The sequence below is a fragment of the Tauraco erythrolophus genome, chromosome Z (assembly GCF_009769465.1).
Source record: "Tauraco erythrolophus isolate bTauEry1 chromosome Z, bTauEry1.pri, whole genome shotgun sequence".
In the NCBI taxonomy this organism is placed as follows: Eukaryota; Metazoa; Chordata; class Aves; order Musophagiformes; family Musophagidae; genus Tauraco; species Tauraco erythrolophus.
In genome coordinates, this window is record NC_141496.1 from 61,140,948 (window position 1) to 61,163,636 (window position 22,689).

The following is a 22,689-nucleotide window of genomic DNA, read 5'->3' on the forward strand; positions in this document are numbered from 1 at the left end:
GATATAAGTGATGCAGAAGAAAGGTTTTAGGATACAATAGCTTAACTGAATAATTTATGCCTGCTTACGCACTCTAGACACAGTAGGGGAATTCCTTCCTGCTGATCTTCTGTTTGCCCTTCGCATGTATTAAACTGTCTACCATCTCCTGCCACATTGTGAATTTGCAACTTTTAACAATTTGTTCTAAAAGAAGGCTAAAGCATTAAAAAAAGCTAGAGTCATTCCATATCCTGCTACCTTGACAGAAGGGTAAAAAAAAAAAAAAAACAACCAACCTGATGAGACAAAACTAGAAACATTCGTTTATCATACTACCACTTTTGACGTCTCCTAAGCAGAGACGGTACTGTGGCAAACTAGATTTGCCACACATATACAAGAACTCAGAAACACATTAAACAACATTTTTGGTTTTGGGTTTCTTTTGGATAAGCTAATTTAGAGGCAGTGACACAAATCAGAAAATTAAGTCTGTATTTCAGTGAGTCTGATAGCACTTGCTTCTCACAGATAATTTTCAGGAAATATTTTACAATTTTAATTGACTCATTTTCTGAAGATGGACCGCTTCTCTATTTAAGAGGAAAATACGTATTTTCATAACCATTCTCAGTGCTAGTGGAACATACCACTCAACTGTAACTACCAGGACACATCCTTATCCTGATGCCTGCAAGCAAATCAAGCAATGCATACACGTTATGGCACCTGGAAAACAAACAAGGTGGCACTGTCTTACTCTCTACTGGTTCTACCAGTCTTGCAGGTCAAATACTCAAGAATGCATTACATGTACTCTAGTTGTAGTAATACTTGTAGTAGGTAGTGCAGCATTTGACTCAGAACCTACACAAGTTTACTTAAAATTTTATGGTTTATAGGCACTTTGGGGATAGAGCTTGCACAATGTATATATGCCAACATCATATCCTCTCGGGACACACTACTCTCAGGGTTTCTAGGCTTTACTCTAATACAGATGACAACACAACAGATCTACCTCACTGCTGCTCAGTATAACCTTTCTTTTAAAAAAATTGCAAGTGTTTTTAATAACAGAATGTATACTATTAATCAGGTTCAGTCAGGATATCACACAATTCTAAGTTCATTTTAATCAAAGTAAAAATATCAATATACCTTTATTGTACCTCTTGTCCAAGAAAAAAAATACTATCAATCTTTGGATGGTCTTCTATTCTAAACCTTATTTCCTACTGCTTGTGAGGATTACACAATGCTGCAGATAAACTCTGGCTTTTGAAAAATACTCAAGCCACACGATCTCACGCAATCCTTGAATTTTTTTAACCACAGAAACACAGTATTAAGAGCGTCATGCAATTATACATATTGCACAAGGCTTTCTGCCTTGTTCGTTATTTCATTATTATACACGTGACTTTTACCTTCGTGCTCCTGATATACATTCTCTTCACTGAAGTACAAGGGACATAAAGCTTGCTAAGAAACACAGTCCTGAGGAGTCTATACAAACACAGAGAGACTCCTGACTTCTCTTCCATTACCATCTTTCTATTGTGATCAGTGGCTTTAGCTTGTTAGAAGCAGAAAACTAATACTGTTTACAAAGCAGTACATTGAAAAATTCAAAAGACCACCAAAGTTTCTTTCAACTACAGCTTGAGAGGAAAAAGCACTAGAGCAGGTATCAGAACAGAACTTTAAGTTCTGACATGAACTGAGAATAAAAAAAAATGGACCTGTATATTAGCATAAGAACGGACTAGCCAGGTATAAAGCAATAAAAAAATTGAAAAAAAAAAAATTCGAACTTCCTTACCTCAAATTTAACTTCATGTCTTTATCTGACGTTAGCCTGCTTTATGCTACCACCTAATACATGTTTTTAATGACAGGCCTTAAAAGTATTGAAAGTACCTTTGTATAGCAAGGATTTGGTGGTGGGTTTCCTTTGTTAATACAAAATAAGTAATCTGATTTTTAATTCTCTAAGGCATATAGAGGAATGCTTCGTCTATACACAGCATAAACTGAACAAGAGACAACAGTTAATCCAGAACATAGGTTGTGATTGTCACGGTTTAGGCTGCTCTGGCAACTAAACTTCTCTGAGCCGCTCTCTCACTCCTTCCCCAGTAAAGTGGAGAGGAGAAAAAAAATAATAAAACGGACTGAGGGACGAAACAAGAACAGAGAGGGAGCACCCACAAACCATGGTCCCGGGCAAAACAGACATGGCTCAGGAATAAAGCAAAACGATTTATTAATAGTTATTTGAAAGGATAACGAGAAACAAAACCAGTTACTGGAGAGGATAAAAAGAAACTAAGCCAGATCTTAAAAACAACACCTCCCCCTCCCACCTTTCCTTTTCTTCCCGGCTCCACCTCCTCTCCCACTGGTGCAGGGGGACAGTGAATGGGGGAGTGCAGGTCAGTTCATCCCATGTTGTTACTGCCGCTCCTTTCTTAAAGGAAGAGGAGTCCTTACACTCTTTTTCCCTTGCTCCAGTGGATCCCCTACTCACAAGGAAAATCCACAAACTTTTCCAGCGTGAGTCCTACCAGCAGGATGCAATCCTTCCTCATCAGATGGCTCCAGTGCGGGCTTCACCACAGTCTCAGATTCTTAGGGAGCTGTTGCCACTCGCTCCGGTGTGGGTCGTCACATGGACTCTAGATGTGTCTCTACCTTGCCGTGCGTCCCATGCTCCATGACCGTCCTCAGGCTCAGGCACCTCTTCTCCGACATGGGCTTCTCCACGGGCTGAGAGCAGGTCTCTGCTCCACCGAGTTTGTCCTGGTTGCAGGGGGGCCACCTGTCATCTCGCCACCGGTTGCAGGGGAAACTCAGCTCCGGCACACCTCCTCCCGCTCCATCTTCACTGACCTGGTGTCAATGCAGCCGTTTCTCTCAGTTCTCAGTCCTCTCCGGAGAAACTCGGCCCAGTGGGCACCCCGGGAGTGGGGCGCTCCCCGAGTTCCCCAGCTGGCTCTGCCGCTGCCATCCTCAGTGGGTGGCACCGGCCCGACGCAGGCAGCTGCCTGGCTGGCTGGGAGCCAGGGAGCAGGCACAGTGCCCTCCTCCCTTCTCTCCTCGCCCCTGGGCAAAGCACCTTTTGCGGTTCCTTTGTCCCAACTTAAATAGGGCAATTCGCAGAGGGGCTGATTTGCTCAACCCCAAGGGCGATGGGAGTCCGATCTGGTGGCCAGAGCCAGGTCTAACCTGGTTCAGAAACCAGAGAAGTCACAGAGAGCAAATTCCCTCTCCTGACACCAGAACCTACCACCTTTACACAAACCCATCACATTCCACCCTTCGCCTCTGCAAATTCCATATTTAGGCACAACTTCAGTTACATCAACATTACAACAGTATCATAACAGCATTGAACAAGAATACACATTTTACAAACAATCCACTCGTCCCTTCACCAGTCACAACAATTTAAGTTCCCCAAGGTCGTTCTGTTTTTCATCACTGTGGAGTCCACGTTTTGCCCGTTACCTCTCCCAATCACTATCCTTATCTCGAATACCAGGAGCTCACGTTGGGCGTCAAAAATTACTGTCGTGGTTTAGGCTGCTCTGGCAACTAAACTTCTCTGAGCCGCTCTCTCACTCCTTCCCCAGTAAAGTGGAGAGGAGAAAAAAAATAATAAAACGGACTGAGGGACGAAACAAGAACAGAGAGGGAGCACCCACCAACCATGGTCCCGGGCAAAACAGACATGGCTCAGGAATAAAGCAAAACAATTTACTAATAGTTACTTGAAAGGATAACGAGAAACAAAACCAGTTACTGGAGAGGATAAAAAGAAACTAAGCCAGATCTTAAAAACAACACCTCTCCACCTTTCCTTTTCTTCCCGGCTTCACATCATCCCCCACCGGCGCAGGGGGACAGGGAATGGGGGAGTGCAGGTCAGATCACCCCATGTTGTTACTGCCGCTCCTTTCTTAAAGGAGGAAGAGTCCTTAGACTCTTTTTCCCTTGCTCCAGTGGATCCCCTACTCACAAGGAAAATCCACAAACTTCTCCAGCATGAGTCCTACCAGCAGGATGCAATCCTTCCTCATCGGATCGCTCCAGTGCAGGCTTTACCACAGTCTCAGATTCTTAGGGAGCTGTTGCCACTCGCTCCGGCGTGGGCACTGACTCTAGATGCATCTTTACCTTGTTGTACGTCCCATCCTCCATGACCGTCCTCAGGCTCAGGCACCTCTTCTCCGACATGGGCTTCTCCACGGGCTGAGAGCAGGTCTCTGCTCCACCGAGTTTGTCCTGGCTGCACGGGGGCCACCTGCCATCTTGCCACCGGTTGCAGGGGAAACTCAGCTCCGGCACACCTCCTCCCGTTCCATCTTCACTGACCTGGTGTCGGGCCATTTCTCTCAGATCTTAGTCCTCTCTGGATGAACTCGGCCCAGTGGGCATCCTGGGAGCAGGGTGCTCCCCAAGCTCCCCCAGCGGCTCCACCGCTGCCATCCTCAGTAAATGTACCCTCAGTAAATTTGCGGACGACATCAAGCTGGGAGGCTGTGTCGATCTGCTCGAGGGTAGGGAGGCCCTTCAGAGGGATTTGAACAGACTGGATCGTTGGGCTGAGGCCAATGGCATGAGCTTTAATAAGGCCAAGTGCAGAGTCCTTCACTTGGGGTATAAAAACCCCAAGCATCGCTATAGGCTCGGGGAAGAGTGGCTGGAGAGCTGCCTGGCGGAGAAGGACCTGGGGGTGTTGGTTGACTACCGGCTTGACATGAGCCAGCAGTGTGCCCAGGTGGCCAAAAAGGCCAATGGGATACTGGCGTGTATCAAGAATAGTGTAACCAGCAGGAATAGGGAAATGATCCTGCCCCTGTACTCGGCACTGGTGAGGCCGCACCTGGAATATTGTGTCCAGATTTGGGCCCCTCGCTTTAAGAGAGATATTGAGCTCCTGGAGCGAGTCCAAAGAAGGGCGACTAAACTGGTCAAGGGGTTGGAAAATAAAACTTATGAGGAGCGGCTGAGGGAGTTGGGACTGTTTAGCCTGGAGAAGAGGAGGCTGAGGGGAGACCTGATTACGGCCTACAAATACTTGAGAAAAGATGGTGGGGAGGTAGGGGAAGGGCTCTTTACATTAGTGTTGGGTGATAGAACAAGAGGAAATGGGTATAAGCTTAGTCAGGGGAGATTCAGGTTGGATGTTAGGAAGTATTTCTTCTCTGAAAGGGTTGTCAGCCACTGGAATAGGCTGCCCAGGGAGGTGGTTGAGTCCCCATCCCTGGATGTGTTTAAGAATAGGGTGGATGATCTACTTGAGGATATGGTTTAATGGGGATTAGGGATGGTTGGACTCAATGATCTCTAAGGTCTTTTCCAACCTAGAAATCTATGAATCTATGAATCCTCAGTGGGTGGCGCCGGCCCGGTGTGGGCAGCCTCATGGCCGGGAGCTGGGGCAGTGCCCTCCTCCCTTCTCTCCTTGCTCCTGGGCAAAGCACCTTTTCCAGCTCCTTTGTCCCAACTTAAATAGAGATTCGCAGAGGTGCTGATTGGCTCAACCCCGAGGGGGATGGGAGTCCGATCTGGTGGCCAGAACCGAGTCTGATCCAGTTCCGAAACCAGGGAAGTCACAGGGAGCAAATCCCCTCTCCTGCCACCAGAACCCCTTTACATCAAACCCATGACCGTGTTCTGCTTAAATTGTGATTTCTCATAGCAAAAGCTATTTCTACTTCACCTAGCATACTCCACCCAGGACTAAAGCTGTTAGCGTTTCATGCTATGAGAGCGATGATAACAACAGCCACACATGTATTAAAACCTGAAAAATTCTGATTCAAAATTAAGAGTTCTCTTTGACAACAAGGTTTGTTGTTGGTTTCTTTTTGTGTTTGTTCTTTTTTTTTTTAACCTGTTTGCATTTCAGTACTTATAATCTTTAGAAAACTTAACATTCACATCAAAGAACATAAAAAATACAGTAGGTTCAGATACACTATCTTCAGAATATCCGTTACCTGCATAAATTAGTTTTTGGCCAGCTACTGGAAAAGCGTCTTTCCCCCTTTCTGATTCAATCTTCTCTTTCAGTGCTTTCACCTAAAGCAGAGAAACAATCTTGATTAAAAAAAAAAGTTTCAGAATAAAAACCTAATTAAGCATACTTTGTTATAAGTTCTAAAAACTGAAAAGTAGTTTCTGGTTATATCTTGATTATGTCAAGTACATGAATCTTCCAAAGATGACGTCGTAACCACTCGCAGAGCAATGTGTTCCCTTCCCAAATAATCTCTTATGCTTAATCAAATTAGGTAAGTAATTTCTCCATGACAAGTCTTTAAGTACGAGTTTACAACACAGTGGAACATCGAGAAATTTGGGGAAAAAAGCTTTTCTCTACTGACTCCTTCCCCTTCCCTGTTCTTTCTCTGAATGCAGGGGGTACGCATCCTACATACAGCTGACAGCTTCCTCCATCACAATGACTCTTCAGGGAATGCCTGGGTTTTTTTGGTAAGGTTGCCATGACATTCAATTTAACTCACTGGAATGACTTGAAGCCTTGATATGCAAAAACTTGTGCAAATTGTCCAGTTCTCATTTTACGTAAGTAGTTTTCAACTCTTTAGAATCATAGAGTGGTTTGGACTGGAAGTGACTTCAAAGATCATCTAATTCCAACTCCCCTGCCACAGGAAGGGACACCTTCCTCTACATCAGGTTACTCAAAGCCTCATCCAACTTGGCCTTGAACACTTCCAGGGACATGGCATCCACAACTCCTCTGGGCAACCTGGTCTACTGTGTCACCACCCTCATTGTAAAAAATTTCTTCCTTGGCTGGTGAGGTAAACGAGTCATCGAGTATCTACACTTTCTCCATATCCTAGGTAACCAGGTCTCCTGTTCCCTTCTGGAGAGGGACCACATTTTCCCTAGTCTTCCTTTTATCACTGACATACCGACAAAAGCTTTTCTTGTTGACCTTGATGTCCCTGGCCAGATTTAATTCTCTCAGGGCTTTAGCTTTCCTAACCCTATCCCTGGTTGCTCAGACAATTTCCCTGTATTCCTCCCAGGACACCTGCCCTTGCTTCCACCCTCTGTAAGCTTCTGGTTTGAGTTTGAGTTTGTCCAGGAGATCCTTGTTCATCCATGAAGGCCTCCTGGCATTTCTGCTTGACTTCCTCTTTGTTGGGATGCAGCACTCCTGAGCTTGGAGGAGGTGATCTTTGAATAATAACCAGCTTTCTTGGGCCCTCCTCCCTCGAGGGATTCATCCCATTGCACCCTACCAAGCAGATCCCTGAAGAGGCCAAAGTCTGCTCTCCTGAAGGCCAGGGTAGTGAGCTTGCTGTGGGCCCTCCTCACCGCCCTAAGGATCTTGAACTTCACCATTTCATGGTCGTTCTCCTCTCGCCCATAATTTCTGGAGCTTTGCATAGCAATTTTAAGCCTACACATGAAATCATTTTGCCTTATTTACTTGCTTATGCAGACCACCGACATACAGTCCACACTTTCAGAGCACCACATACAACAGCTCAAATGACACTTTGTTAGTTGTCATGTATCAGAATGCCTGTATTCTCCAGAAAGGCTGCATAATGCTATCCTGAGAAGATGAAAGATGTTCCTGTAGAAGCATTTCTGTACTGATACATTTTAAATCCAGTTTTGAGATAAATTGCCTTTATACAAATGTTTGTTCTTCTTGTGTACTGACAGACACTCTCAAGACACATAAAACAAAGACAATCAATCTGTTACAAACTTGATCTTTTAAACTTCTTTTCCTAAATATTCATAAGCTTTTTTTCGAGAAACACTGCAATTGAGATGCATATACCTAGCTATTTAACCAGCTAAGCACACGATAATGTGTTTATCTTGATTTAGTTGGACTGGCAACTACTTGTGCCACAGGTAGCTAGCTAGTATTACCATTTTTTGTTGATTTTGAAAGCTGTAGCTCACTATTAGGGTTGCTTGAGTAGTAAACACGCTGAAACAGTATTTTCAGATGCTAAATAGTGAATAATTACCGAGAAGTTGAGCTTTGTGGTTCTCAGCATACTCAAAATCTGTCACCCACTTCATGTGCTGGGTCACGCTTCCTGGCTTCACTTTATTCTTCTGTTAATGATGTCTTAGACCTTTGTGTTACTTTTCCCTTTTTCCTTTATTGAGCCCCTCGTTTCTTCTTCCTCTTCCTCTCAGATTTCATTTTCATGTTTATCAATCTCTTTACTGGTCTTTCAGTTTGGATGTTTGGTCCAAAAGGGAAAAACTAAACTTTAACAGTCACAATGAAGCTGCATCTTTTCAGCAGTACACATAAAAAGGAGGGTTTCTTTTACCAGGCTTCATGACCCAGCAAAGGAAGCCTGTGAGAACCAAACCTCTTCCCTAAGCTTACACCTGATGTAGGTGATTAAATCACCGGCCACACAAGGATACAGAACACAACATATGACTTCCTTCTACTGGACTATACCGTAATAGTAAGCAAAGTTTTTGTTTTCCTCAGCAGATGAAGGAAGGATGCACTTGGTATCATCATTATATATGGGATCCTAGCACCTGCGAAAAGCTTTAGAATCGGTCTCCAGTCAGCCAGTTGCTTTTCCACAGCAAAACTAACAGCAACTCACTGCCATCCATAAGTCTTCAGGCAGGGTCAAAACATCATTCATTTTAACAACAATTTGCTGATAGCACCATCCTTCTCATGCACTTCCTTTACAAAAGTCTGTTCTATCCCCGGATTTACATTTATTTTAAAAGAGTATTTCCCTGAAAACTAAAAATTAATTTGTGAATTCCTCCTCAACTATTATTTAAGGCTGACAGTCACTCACTTTACAACTGAAGAGCCTCCTTAGGCCATGGACAAGCCATTAAGCTGTTTTTCCTGAACTTTAAAGTAGTAGATACTTCGGGCAACTCCAGTTAAGCGTCCTGCACCCACCATGGCAAATTAACCCCCTGAATCACGTTAAAAAGCCTGTTATGTTTTCCAATGCCTACTTTTTAACACACTGCTTACTTATTCATATACTTATGAACTTGTAACGATCACTCAAAGACGATGTCTCAAAGCTTGTCCTTTCATTCACAGTCACTATATTTATCACGATTTGTAACAAATATTGTAAAGCCATCAGCGGATATAATCTATTTTGAAGAAGAATATATAAGGCTTGTTTCATGTCCTCTGCACTAAATCAAGCTTCTGGTTTCAAATATCTACTTTACTTTCCTCATGTTTTAGTGTTTGAGTTTTATTCCACATGACAGTCTTTTTCCTACAAGGAATAAAACCAAAATCTGTCCTATCAAATAAAAATGTCCCAACAGATACACATAGTAGTTTAGGTCAGGACACATTAAACACATATGTTAATTACTACACAATAACTGGATCCAGGCAAACGAGTTGAGAAATCTACTGTAGTAAATTACTAACAGTAAAATTCCAACGATCCATTTGCCTTTGCTGTCCACTTTGCATGTAGTGCTTCCCTGTACTACAATATCATTGACATATCGCAAGTGACCTAGGGCACTGTCCTCTTCCAAAACCTTCTGTATAAGTCTGCAACAAAAGACAGGGCTATGCTTTCATCCCTTTGGCAGGTGACACTCCTCTCCAGACATAGGCAAACTGCAGTTCACACTTTGGGGCCAGGGGAATTGAGAAAAAGTGTGCTAGCTATGACGATGGCTGAACAAAAAGCAATATTCGTAGAATCATAGAACATTTTAGGTTGGAAGGACCTTTAAAGGTCATCTAGTCCAACCCTCCTTCAATCTTCAACTAGACCAGGTTGCTATCAGCCCCATCCAACCTGACCTTGAATGTTTCCAGGGATGGGACATCTACCACCTCCCTGGGCAACCTGTTCCAGTGCTTCACCTCCCTCATTCCAAAAAATTTCTTCCTTCTATCTAGTCTGAATCTATCACCTTTTAGTATAAAACTTTACCCCTTATCCTATTGCCAAGTCTGTCCCCATCTTTCCTATAAGCCCCATTTAAGTATACTGAAAGGCTGCTACAAGGTATCTCCAGAGCCTTCTCTTCTCCAAACTAAACAACCCCAACCCTTTTTTATGCCTTTTCTCATAGGAAAGGCATTCCATCCCCCTGATGATTTTTGTAGCCCTCCTCTGGACCTGCTCCAATGGGTCCCATGTCTTTTCTGCTGGGGACAAAGCTGGATGCAGTATTCCAGGTGGGGTCTCTCCAGAGCAGAGCAGAGGGGCAGAATGGCATCCCTCAATGTGCTGGCCACACTTCTTATGCAGCCCAGGATACAATTGGCTTTCTGGGCTGCAAGCACACATTGTTGCCTGATGTCCAGCTTTTCATCCACCAGTAATCTCAAGTCCTTCTCTGCAGGGCTGTTCTCAATCTCTTCATCCTCCAGGCTGTATTGGTAAACAGGGGTTGACTCAAACCAGGTGCAGAATCTTGCACAGAAGGCCACTAAGTTGGTCAGGCAAGACTTGGTGAAGCCATGCTAGTAGTCTCAAATCACCTTCCTGTCCTCCATGTGCCTCAGCATAACTTCTAGGAGGATCTGTTCGATGATCTTCCTAGGTACAGACGGTGAGGCTGACAGGTCAGTAGTTCCCAGGGACCTCCTTTCTACCCTTTTCAAAAATGGGTGCAATGTTTCCCTTTTTCCAGTCACTGGAGACTTCACCTGACTGCCATGACTTTTCAAGTATCATGGAGAGTGGCTTGGCAACTACATCAGCCAATTCCCTCCGGACTCTGGAATCCATCTCATCAGATCCCGTAGAAGTACATATGTTCAGGTTCCTCAGGTGGATGTAGGGAGTGGCTTGGAGAGAGGCTTAGCAACTATATCAGTCAATTCCCTCCAGACTCTGGGATCCATCTCATCAGATCCCATAGAAGTACATGTGATCAGGTTCCTCAGGTGGTCATGAACTCGATCTTCTCTTGAAGTGGGAGTGACTCTGCTCCCCCTTGGACTACATGTCCACGCACATGGAAGAGTAGTGATGGGTAACAGTCCAAGGGCCATACTGGGCTAGGAAGTTTCCTAGTGATGTCCTTAACCAGGGCCCCAGGGAGGCAGCAAACAGCCCTAAGAGGACAGTTTGTCCAGCATATTGGACCCTCAGTTCCCCTCAGAAGGGAGTCGCCTACAACTGTAACCTGCCTTTTCCTCCTCATGGAGGTGGTCGTGATAAAGGGGAGGTAGGCCCTTCTGACCTTGGTGACACTTCTGGTATAGATGTACCATCACCCACATCCAGAGCCTCATACCTGTTGTACAGAGGTGCCTGGGAAGGCGAGGTGGGTAAGGAGGGGGTTCGCCTGCCACCCCAAGCATGGACTTGCCTCCATTCACTCCTTTCCCTTAAGCCTCACAGGGGGAGGATACAGGATCTCCTTGATCTTGTTTTTTTTTTCTGGTGGCTGTTCCTGTTTCTGTCTCAGGAAGAGAGCACGCTTCCATCAGCCTGTCTCTTTATCAGACTCCCTGATGGTCCTTAACCTTTCTAATTCCTCTCACAGCTCTGACACCATGCTGAGCAGATCATGCACCTGGTCACACCTCACACAGCTGCTCTCACTACTGCCATTAGTTACCAGTGAACGGCTCTGGAACTCCCTTCAGCCTGAGACCTGGATGGTTGCATGTTTTCCTGGGAGCTCTGTCTGGGTTGCCACATCCATTCTGCCAAGTGCAGAGGACATGGCTTTCTGTTGGATAGATACCATAGTTATGATCCTTCCTTAAGGGTGATGACCATCAACTGATCTCACATCTTGAGCTGTAGAGTGACAACACCATTCCTGCACGCCTTTCCATGCAAACTGCCGTGCCATGCCCTGTTTGCTTGCCCTGTTTGCTCGCTCTGTTTGCAGTGCTCCAGGTTGCTCGTGCTGCCCAGGCTGCTTTTTGTAGGTTTAGGGGCAGCTACGGTTGCTTTGGCAATGCCCGGGCCTCATTAGTGTGTCCTGCAAGAGCTGCCAGCTGCTGGAAGGGTCTCTCCACATCCCTAGCATTTCCCTGCCTCAGAAAATCCCTCTGCACGCGAAGATTTGCCGTTATGCTGTGGATGGGGCCAGCTCCGGATCAGCTCCCCTTGGTTTCAAGTTTATACTGTAGTTCTAGCACATCTGGTACTGCCACACTGGAGGGTCGTATTACCTCCTATTCAAACCTCAATAGTATACAGTTAATCTCTGATCCCCACTGGGTTTTCAAACAAGTCAGACACAGTTCTCGAAGGGTGAATGAATTCATGCAAACACCCTCTGAGTTTCCACTTCTTTGACATGACCACATACAAGAAAAAGAAAATCTCTGTTGGTCCAGTATTGTAATCAGTGCTCATCTCAGTTGCAGCCAGCACTAATCAAAGTGATACCAGTGCTTCTACTACTAGCACTCCTTCTAAGAGGTCAGGCAGTTGAGATGTCTGTCAAAGGGACATCATCCCTCATTTCCACAGTAGCAATGCTAAATACTCAATGTCCTCGTGGATCCTTAAAATATCTGTTCCTCAAAAAGTCAGTGTCCGAGATGCAAAAGTAAGTCCCATTACAACATTGCAAGGTTTAGTTTCCCTTAGTGTGGCTGAATTCAGCTTCTACTACATGCAGCTTCTGCTGGCCTATATAAAGTAGGAGTTAATGTTAATTTACCTATGAGTTACTGTTATTCTATATACACTATTAACACACAAGCTCCAGTAGGAGAAATGCATGCATTGCCTGCTAGGCTCCTACTCTGAGCACAAGCCCTCAAGTTCAACAAGATTATACCCAGAAAAAATAACTTGGCAGGCACAGGCAGCCTCGGCCTCGTGGACATTCAAGAGACTGCACTTCAGCTGTATAATCCCTTTTTCCACTGTTCAAAACCACCCTTTGGATCCCACTCCTGACATTTTTATTAATGTTCTAGTTTAGGTCAGGACAGACTAAACACATACATAAATTACTATGCAGTAATTGGATCCACTTGAAGCAGCTGGGTATTTATTGCCTCGGTTAAGTAGTTCTTATTAATGTGAAGATCACCACGAATGTACGTGAAAGCAGTCATCTCTTCTTCCCCTTTACTTTCTGATAGGAGCAGGGCTGCGAGCAGTCTGGCAGAGCAGAGTGCTGAGCTGGCAGCATGAGCTGCCTTTGCTTGGAGCACGGTGACTGCAGCGGTGCAAGCTTGGTCTGAGGCATCCCCACAGGTCGGCCACAGCCAGGTGTAATGAACCACAGTAGTACTGAAGGTAGGAACAAATTACACACTTGCTCCCCGAAGAACAGAGGTAATCTTTGGCTAGAGCCTGCCAATACAGTGGCGATGACTAGCTTCTTAAAGGAGCCTGAAAAAACTGGAAATGCTGGAGAAGGCCATTACAGTCTTCAGTATTGGTCTTTATTCTCTGTACTTGCCACATACCTCAATCAGTTTAAGAACAGATCACACTGTAAACGTGAATACAAATTACTTAGTTCTCAGACACATTTATCCAGTTGACAGTTTACAAAAATCTGAAACAAATTTAAGCTTACCACAGCTCAGCTAATTTACAGGATTTTGCAAATTATATCCATGAGACACACTGCCTTTTATAAACGCAAAGATCATTAACACAGGCCCCTGCTTTAAATGGACATTTGTTCTACTGTGAACTTTTGCCATTCAGAGACACCTACTGTGTTATGGTAATTGACAGTAACTTAACACATCGTGAGCTCCAAATTATTAATTAAAAACCCTGTAATGTAGTTCAAGTTGTTCCTACATAACTGAAAATATACAAAAGAATCAAGTAACTTCTAGAAAGTGCATTTCAGAACATTGTTTAACTGTTTTATACAGTATAGTAATTTACATAAGGGAATCTATCATATCTCAAATAAATTCACTGACGTGATCATTGCTATTAAAAGGAGCAAATGAAAAGAACTTCTACTTAAGCCAACTCTTAACTACCGCAGCTGAAATCTGCAAGAGAATGTAGTCAGTTGCAGACATCAGCATTCTCCTGATAGAGGCAGAAGTTCAAGAAACACTCAGGCTAAAGTAAGTATTAATAAACAGTGCCTGTCTGTTCTTTGGCTTTGGTCACTGCCTAGCCTAAGAGGCCAGAAACACTTCATTTGCAGAGGATACAATACCAATTCTCAGAATAAAAAAAAAAAAGGAATAGATAACATCAGATACATCCAATTTAACAGTAACATGCTAGTGGCATAAAATTTCCTCGTGTAGTTCTAACTTCAAGACTGAAGATTTAGCACCCACTAACAAGAAGACACAGAAAAGAGCACCTATGAGTACCTCTAAAAAATGCTGCTTTTTCATGGGGGGAGTGGGGATAAAAAGAGAAGCCCTCTCACTGCTCTTCAGAAAAGGCAGCTACATCTTCCAGCTAGCGGTACAGTGAGCTGCTGAAAAGAGCAACATCCCAAACTCTGCCTCTAGCAAATTAGGTCGCTGATAATCTAGACTTCAGCATCACCATCAGTTCAGGGTTATTATGTGAAAATTAATTTTGGGACACTCAGCACACTGATCTGTGAAACTTACAAAGCAAGTTTAAGATATACAGACAAACTCTGCATCCACAACATTATGACATATTTTTCTCGAAAGTACAGACCCATAAACAAGCCTTCAGACTAACTAGCTTTATTCCATCTGAACAGAGTTCAAGTATATCTCAGTGTTGTGGTTTAGGCCGATCTGGCAACTAAACTCCACACAGTCGGTCTCTCACTCCAGTAAAATGGAGAGGAGAAAAATATAATAAAAGGACTGAGGGTTGAGACAAGAACAGAGGAGCACCCACCAACCACAGTCCCGGGCAAAGGAGACTGAGTTTCCTTAAAGCAAAACAGTTTATTAACAGCTACCTAAAAAAAAAAAAAACAAAAGCAAACAAAAATGGTTACTTGAGAGGATAACAAGAAAACAAAGCCAGATCTTAAAAACAACACCACTCATCCCCCTTTGCCTTTTCTTCCTGGCTCTAGCAGCGCAGGGGGCAGGGAATGGGGGAGTGCAGGTCAGTTCGTTCCATGTTGTTACTGCCGCTTCTCTTAAAGTAGAAGGAGCCCTTACACCATTGTCCCTTGCTCCAGTGGATCCCCTACTCATGAGGAAAATCCACAAACTTCTCCAGTGTGAGTCCTACCTGCAGGATGCAATTCTTACCCCATCGGATTGCTCCAGGTGCGGGCTTTACCACAGTCTTGGATTCTTAGGGAGCTGTTGCCACTCGCTCCGGTATGGGTCATCATATAGACCTTAAATGCGTCTCCATACAGACTTTAAATGCGTAAATACGTCTCAACCTGTGCCCATAATTCACAATAGTCTCAGGCTCAGGCATCTCCTTTAAACAAAACACCTCCCCATCGGCGGGGGTTGTCTCACGGACTTTAGATGTGTACCGTACTCAGGCTCTGGCATCTCTTCTTCGACGTGGGTTTTCCACGGGCCGCGAGTGGGTCTCTGCTCCCCCGAGGACCGCCTTTAGCTGCGAGGGGGAGCACTCGCCATCTCACCACTGGTTGCAAGAGGAACTCAGCTGCAGCACACATTGTCCTGTTCCATCTTCACTGACCTGGTGTCTGTGTGGCCGTTTCTCTCAGATCTCAGTCCTCTTTGGGTGAACTCGGTCCGATGGGTGTCCCGGGATCGGGGCTCTCCCCGAGTTCCCCAAGCGGCTCTGCCGCAGCCATCCTCAGCGGGTGGTGCCAGCCCAGCCGGGAGCCGGGGCAGCACCCCACTCCCTTCTCCTCGCTCCTGGGCAAAGGCACACCTTTCCGGTTCCTTTGTCCAAACGTAAATAGGGCAATTCGCAGAGGCACCAATTGGCTCCAGCCCTGAGGGGGATGGGAGTCCGGTTCTGATGGGCAGCTTCTGCCACCAGAACCTCCCCCCCCACATCAAACCATGACACTCAGTCCTCAGAGAATGCCATTTTTCTTTGGCCCTAATAAATTTTGCAGTAGAATAAAGGGAACCCATACTTCATGACAACACCTTTAAGAAGAGCATCAATTAATCTGCAAACATCTACCCTAAAGATTCACAAACAGCATGCTTACACACTATAGTGGCCAACTTACAAGACAAAAAGATTTTCTTCTGCCCCCTACGAATTTAGATGCAAAGCCCTCCTTTACTATTCAGACACTGTACAGTGTCCTCAAGAATAGATGCCATGCAATCAGTTTAATTAAGAGTCAGAGCTGATTGACTCTTAACTGAAAAACTGAGGTCTTCCACAGAAATTCCAGTCCCTAACTGCATCCCAGCTGGACATCCTAAAAATGAGTTACATGAAATTGCTAGTGCTAAGTTGCCCAGTTGTTCCCTAAGGTTATTTTGCCAGCTAAGCAAGCAGGGCATGCTGAGTTCCATCTAGGCAAGTAGTTCCCATAGCTCAGTACATTGAGCAAAACTCCCTCCCTTCCCTCTCACACACCAATTTTCTTTTCTCCTACCTTACACACTATGCTAAAACAGAAGAGACAAAAAAAAAAAAAACAATGGCTGATTCAAAAGATACATTTCATAATTCCTAATGAAAAAGCAAACAGTATACCTCGATTAATTTAAATTTATAATTACACAGGCCGTACAATACAGGCAAGACAAATTTCTGAATTTCTTGAGATCTATAGAGAAACTGAATATAAAACTGAAAAGGACCCCTCTGACATAAAGCCACATACTCACCTCCCACACAACAATCTTCATCAGGAACCTGATGCATCTTCACCTAAAGACAAGTGAGGTCATTTGCTCCTTCTTCTACTACAAGACTTCTACAAAGTTTATTCTGAAGTTAGAAGTCTCTTCCTAATTTCCAGTCCAAATTAATTCATAGACTATTAATACTCATTTGTTCTTAAGCTGATGTCGTAATTCAAGCACGAATAACCTTCCCACCTCCCACGGTGCTTACCACTGTAAAATATTTATGCAGCATTACCAAATCTTTCTCTAAGCCTGTGAGCTAAGTCAGCCAGCACCCTTTAGTTTCTTTTCACGTGGGAGTCAGTCTTCCACAGCCTCCTAGCACCTCTTTCATCTATCTGCTCTAGCAGAATTCATTCCCCTTGGGAACAGGTGGCCAGCACACACACAGATGAGTGACATCACTACTCTTATTGGAAGCTTCAGGATCTGTGAGCTTCAGGGCTTCACCCTTTAGTGAATACAACTCATTAATCTAAGCTGCTCACTTGACAGCAATTTTGAAAAGACTGACCTCCAATCGGGCAGCCAAATGCAAACATTAAACTTGGTGTTCTTCAATTCCATCATGGTTCTACTGATTTCTACTTACAATCATCAAAGTCTTACCAAATTAATAAAAGCAGTATGAAGAGATGGATCCCAAGACTAACTCCGAAAGACCTTTTCTACCAACCTATCTACAGCTGAACTGCTTCTCTTTTTGAGAAGAAACTCTGTGCAGAGTTTTTTTTTTAAATCCTCCTTACAATTCTTTACCCATCTCCATCTTTCCTGTAATAGACTAACAGGTTTCTCCCAGACTTTGGGAAAAGTCATCGTTTAGACAAGGACGAAAGCTTTCAACCCAAAGGGGTTTGCTCTCCTCTTCGTCTCTGAGGGAGAACATGCCAGGATAAACACTTCTGTTCGGAATTTAGGCTTAATATTCCCGAGTTTTCCTTCCCGCTGCCCTTGAAAACATATTTACCACACATTATACTGCCATATAGACAATGCTCAAAGTCAGGTGAGGATGATGCAGTTGTATCAGACAAAAAAAAAAACAGCTAATGAAGCAACAAACTGACCAGTGCAACAGGTTTTACTGCCCTTAATCGAACTCCATGATCGGCAACGGGTTAATGGCATATATTGTGTGCCTACTATTGAAACGTCAAGAGGGTAAGAAACTACTTAGCTCCTAGTAAATGCTTTATAGTAGCTTTACTGATAACACATTCGGTTCTAGCTCCTTCCTTCAACAAATAATAAAAGCAGATTTTGCTGGAACAAGCCTACATTTACAGTAATCTCTTACATTGTCTACCTAAACAGGACACCCCTATTTAGTCAGGAGACCACCTCAGCAGTTGCACGAACAGATTACTGCTCTACTTTGGGTCCCAAAGGCATAATAGACAAAGTAATTAAGAAGAACCACAGGAGAAGAGTCCTCTCGTGAATCCAGTCAGGTTTATGAGGTTAGTGAGTGACGGGAAAAAACATTTATACTCAACTAAACAAGGCATTTAAAATTATTCCAGTATTTTAAAACCGCCTTACAGACTGTATAAAGCATTCACAAACTTCTGTATTTACTATTTGCATTTACTATGCTGAAGTTTATATACAAAGAAAGCAGCAGCATGGTTTGGAATATAAATACTCTGGAATTGGCAAGGTGCAAATCGAAATTTAGCTCTGACTTTTACTTTCTGAGCAATTATCTCCACATTTCTAATTTCCTCTCCAGAATTGAGCTCATCTACACCCAGATGAAGTTCATCAGTCCAGTAGTTGCTGTTACACATTGCCCAGAGATCAACAAAATGAATTTCTGATCTCAAAGTTGGCCTCTACGCACTTTTATCTGCATTTCAAAATTGATTTAATAAGCCTTGTTTAAAAGAGGAGACACAAGGTCTAGTTTTCTGATGCTAAACAGTGTCTCAAAGAGCTGCATGCATTCAGCTTTGAACTAACACATGAACACACAGATTTCAACATAAAGCAGAGCTTTAAGCAACAGGAAACAAAAAAGCTCAGCTACCTGTACCTTTAAAAAAAATTAGAAAGATGGGGCTATCAACAGCTCTGACTGCTCACTATGAATATGCAAGGGCTTGTTTTAAGGACAGAGGTTTACACTCTCTAAGTAACTTGCATGGTCATGTTGATTAGCACAAACAACCCCCAAGTACCTTTAAGCAGACAATTTTTACAACAAGGTTATTCTCCACAAACCAATTTTGCCGAGTGTAAAAGCAATATAGTTGCTTGAGTACAAACAAAATTGACAAGACACTTTAAGTAATTATAAAAAGACACTTAAAGGCTTTCTCAATACTGTATACTGGTAAACCAATTGGAAGAGTAAAACAAGTTTTATTTAGATATGCATTAACGGCCTTCATTTAGATAACCAAATAAAAAAGTAGTTAGAAATACAAGGTGTGAAATTCAGACATTCAAGTTGGGGGGACTGGGATAAGGATTTCAGCTTCAGTTCTGTTCCTTTCCCTGACCTTAATGTACCGCTAATACAAAACCAAAGGGAATAATAGAGATAGGCATAACTAGAGTCAGTCAGCCTTTATACCGCACTCCAACAGCTTATAGCAGTCACAAGCCCTTTCCTCCTCTTTTCATGTTCATTTGATGCTCCCTGCAGGTCAGCATGCAGAGGAGAGCCACTGAGCTGCCCTGTCTGGCCCTTACAGAGCCTAGATAAGACATGCAGCACTTCACCATATCCTGTAAAATAAAAAGTGACCTGTTTCAGTGAGTCCGCTCCATCCAAGTATCCTGTCTGGAACAGTGACCAAAGATACAAACCTTGGCGGGAAAAGACATTGGCAGCCATATCCTTCAGTCCTCTAAGTATACATGGTCCTATAAATCTCCCTGCAGGAAAGTATTTTGCTATGTTTCAGAAATGCAATGAAAATATTTTCAAGAGGTTTGCCAGTAAACATGCCCTTGTACGACCACGGGCAGCAATGAGACTGTAGACCGTAGCATGGTCATCTGCTCATATTATTCTCTAATTATAATTAACATGGACTCTCTGCTCCTCGTAAGTTCCAAAGGGAACACCTTCCAGCCTGTTGTTATCCATATCAAGGACAGATTACTTTTGCTTACCAATCATACCTGCAAAACAGACTTTGTGCTGGATTTATGGGAGGGGCTGCAGAAATGGCCCTTGTAAGTAGCTGTAAAAAGCTTCCCTGGCTCCAATATCCCTTGGACAGGTCAGACCCTCCCCACCCCCTCAGCCCCGGGCCGAGCCGATCAGCACCTCAGCGAATGCCCTATTTATGACAGGGACAAAGGAGCCCGAACCAGGGCTGGACCTACACTGAAGAGTGGGGGGAGGCAGGGGCTGGAACCGGTCTCCCAGGCGGGCAGCTGCCTGCGCTGGGCTGCCTCTACCCAACTGGAGATGGCTGCAGTGACACAGCTTGGAGAGCTCCACAGCGGCCCACTCCTGGGGTATCTGCTGGGAGGAGTTCATTTTGCCGGGACTGCTGAGGTTCGTCAAGAGGACTGAGATCTGAGAGAAACGGCTATGCACACACCGAGGACAGTGAAGATGAAACGCGAAGAAGTGTGCATGAGCTGAGATTGCCCTGTAGCCCGTGGAGAGATGGCAGGTGGCCCCCCTGCCACTCCTGGAGATTAATGGTGGAGCAGAGATCCACCCACAGCTCCTGGAGAACCCCACGCTGGAGCAGAGATGCCTGTGCCTGAAAGAAGTAATAGAGAATGGTCTCCATGAGCTGCTGGAGGCTGACAAGGAGACGGAGAGGCATCCAAAGCCCATGGAGAAGAAGCTGTGACTCTGTGTGAAAAGCCCGTGCTGGAGCAATCTGATGGGTAAGGATTGCATCCTGCAGGAGGGACTCATGTTGTAGAAGTCTGTGGACTGTCCAGTGAGGAGGGGTTCCACTGGAGCAGGGAAAAGTGTGTAGGGAGTCATTCTTCCTCCTTTAAGAAAGGAGCGGCAGAAACAATGCGTGATCAACTGACCTGCAACCCCTACACCCCTACTCCCTGTCCCCCTGTGTAGCAAGGGGAGGAGGTGGAGCCGAGAAGAAGACCGGGGGAAGGTGTTTTGAGATCTGGTTCATTTTTTTTTTATGCTCTCTGAATGAGCCATTAATTAATTAAATTGATTTGTCCCCAAACTGAGTCTGTTTTGCCCGGGGCCATGGTCGGTGGGTGATCCCTCCCTGTGCTTATCTCAACCCTCAGGCCTTCTGTTACATTTTTCTCCTCTCCACCTCACTGAGGGAGAGAGGTACGTGAGCGACCTCATGGTAGCTGAGCTGACAGCTGGGCTAAACCACGACTGACTTTAAATATAAGACACAATTACGTACAGAGCTATCCATAGGCATGTACAACCCATATATTTAACTTTTCAGTTTACTCACCACCTTGGGAATGGTGGTCCAAGAAAGTTGGGACTGTTCAGAAATACAGCACATGATTTTAACAAATTTTTAGAAGTACAAACGTAACTTTTTTCTTGCTGACAGCTAAACTGGATAAGAACATTCCAAATAAAACAGTTTTAAAATTATGGTCATAGAATTGACGCATCTGAAAGATGCCTACCATGTGAAACCATATTCTATTACAAATAAAACTAGTTGTATTCATAATTTATACTATATTAACCTTCCTTTATTAAATTTTAAAGAATATGTGTCATTTTCCCTGAAGTTATTTGGATATCATATTAGAACACTCACTAGAATTTAAGGAAAATATTTCTGAATATGTGAAAGCCTAGCCTTCTTCAGACAAGAATTAGAACAACTTCCCTTGCTTGAAAATTCTAACTCTAGCCAGGAAATAGGGAAAAAGACTAGCTACTGAAGAATAGCACTAGCAAAAACACTCAGTCAATAAAACAAAAAGGAATTATCAGAAAACATAACTTGAAAATGCTACTGTCTGCAAAGAAAGTATAAAAATAATAATAAAAAAAAAAACAAATCACACAAATGTTTCCTGAAACTCTTATTCTGGTTAACTCTGAAACCACCATTTTTGCAGAGTCATCTATCAAACTTACTGCTTGCAAGCAGTAGGTACAAGCCCTTCAAATTCACACCTCCTTTGACTCCACAAGTACATACACTCACTAGTAAAATCCTAGGAGATGCAAGAGCAACGTAACAATCCTCTTGAAGAGGAGAAAGATATCTGTTGTAAAATCAAGGAAGAATTACAGAAAGATATCAGGACTTGAGACAGAAAAACACCTTTAATCTAGACGGGTATTTCTGGATTTTGATCAGGTTCATAAGAGCACTTTTCCTCTAACCACTAAGATTACAAACTCTCAGGGAAATATGAAAACAATCCTCTTTATCAGCAATTAACATACACTGAAAACATACATACACTGCAGGATTAACATACACTGAAGACACATGTAGGAGGGAGGTCATCAGAGTAAGTGCATACTTCCTCACAGGTCGCAAGCTCAAAGTCAGATTTTACCAATTCACCCATCAATATTCTCTGGCTTTTGCAGAACTGTCTGAAGTTAATTCTTCTGACAAATATTATAAACTACAAATCGGCAAAACTAAAACGACCAAAGCTAAATCTATTACTTTTAGATCTTCTTGTATCACACACAAAACCCAAAACACTTTCTTATGAGATAAATGTACCACTACTTACAATTCGTTCACTTATGTATCGAATTGTATTAACCCTTATTCTTCACTAATGGCGCTAGATCAGGCAGTGTTTTCCCAACAGAAGCCCATAGTTTACCAGGAGACCTCTAAGAAATACAATCAACACTTTTTACAACAACCCACTATTTGTTTCTATGCATCCTTCCTAGCCTCAGACAGAATGAGAACTGATGCAAAGTATGCTTTAAAATTACACAGACCTTCAATACTCATCTCTCTTTTTTATTAGATGCTTTAATA

General features: G+C 43.6%; 1 protein-coding gene across 2 annotated transcripts in view; it reads right to left on the minus strand.

Moving 5' to 3' along the window:
- Positions 1–22,689, minus strand: part of RAD23B (RAD23 nucleotide excision repair protein B) — a 50,930-nt gene that overhangs the window by 23,826 nt on the left and 4,415 nt on the right. Inside the window, exons 2-3 of one of the 2 annotated variants that reach the window (XM_086628743.1) lie at positions 16,724–16,766; positions 5,994–6,075 (exon numbers count right to left, since the gene is read on the minus strand). In XM_086628743.1, coding sequence (XP_086484869.1) covers positions 5,994–6,075; positions 16,724–16,744 — 103 coding nt within the window. In that variant the 5' untranslated portion in view covers positions 16,745–16,766. The remainder of the gene's footprint in view (positions 1–5,993; positions 6,076–16,723; positions 16,767–22,689) is intronic. The other variant, XM_086628744.1, reaches the window with a different exon arrangement.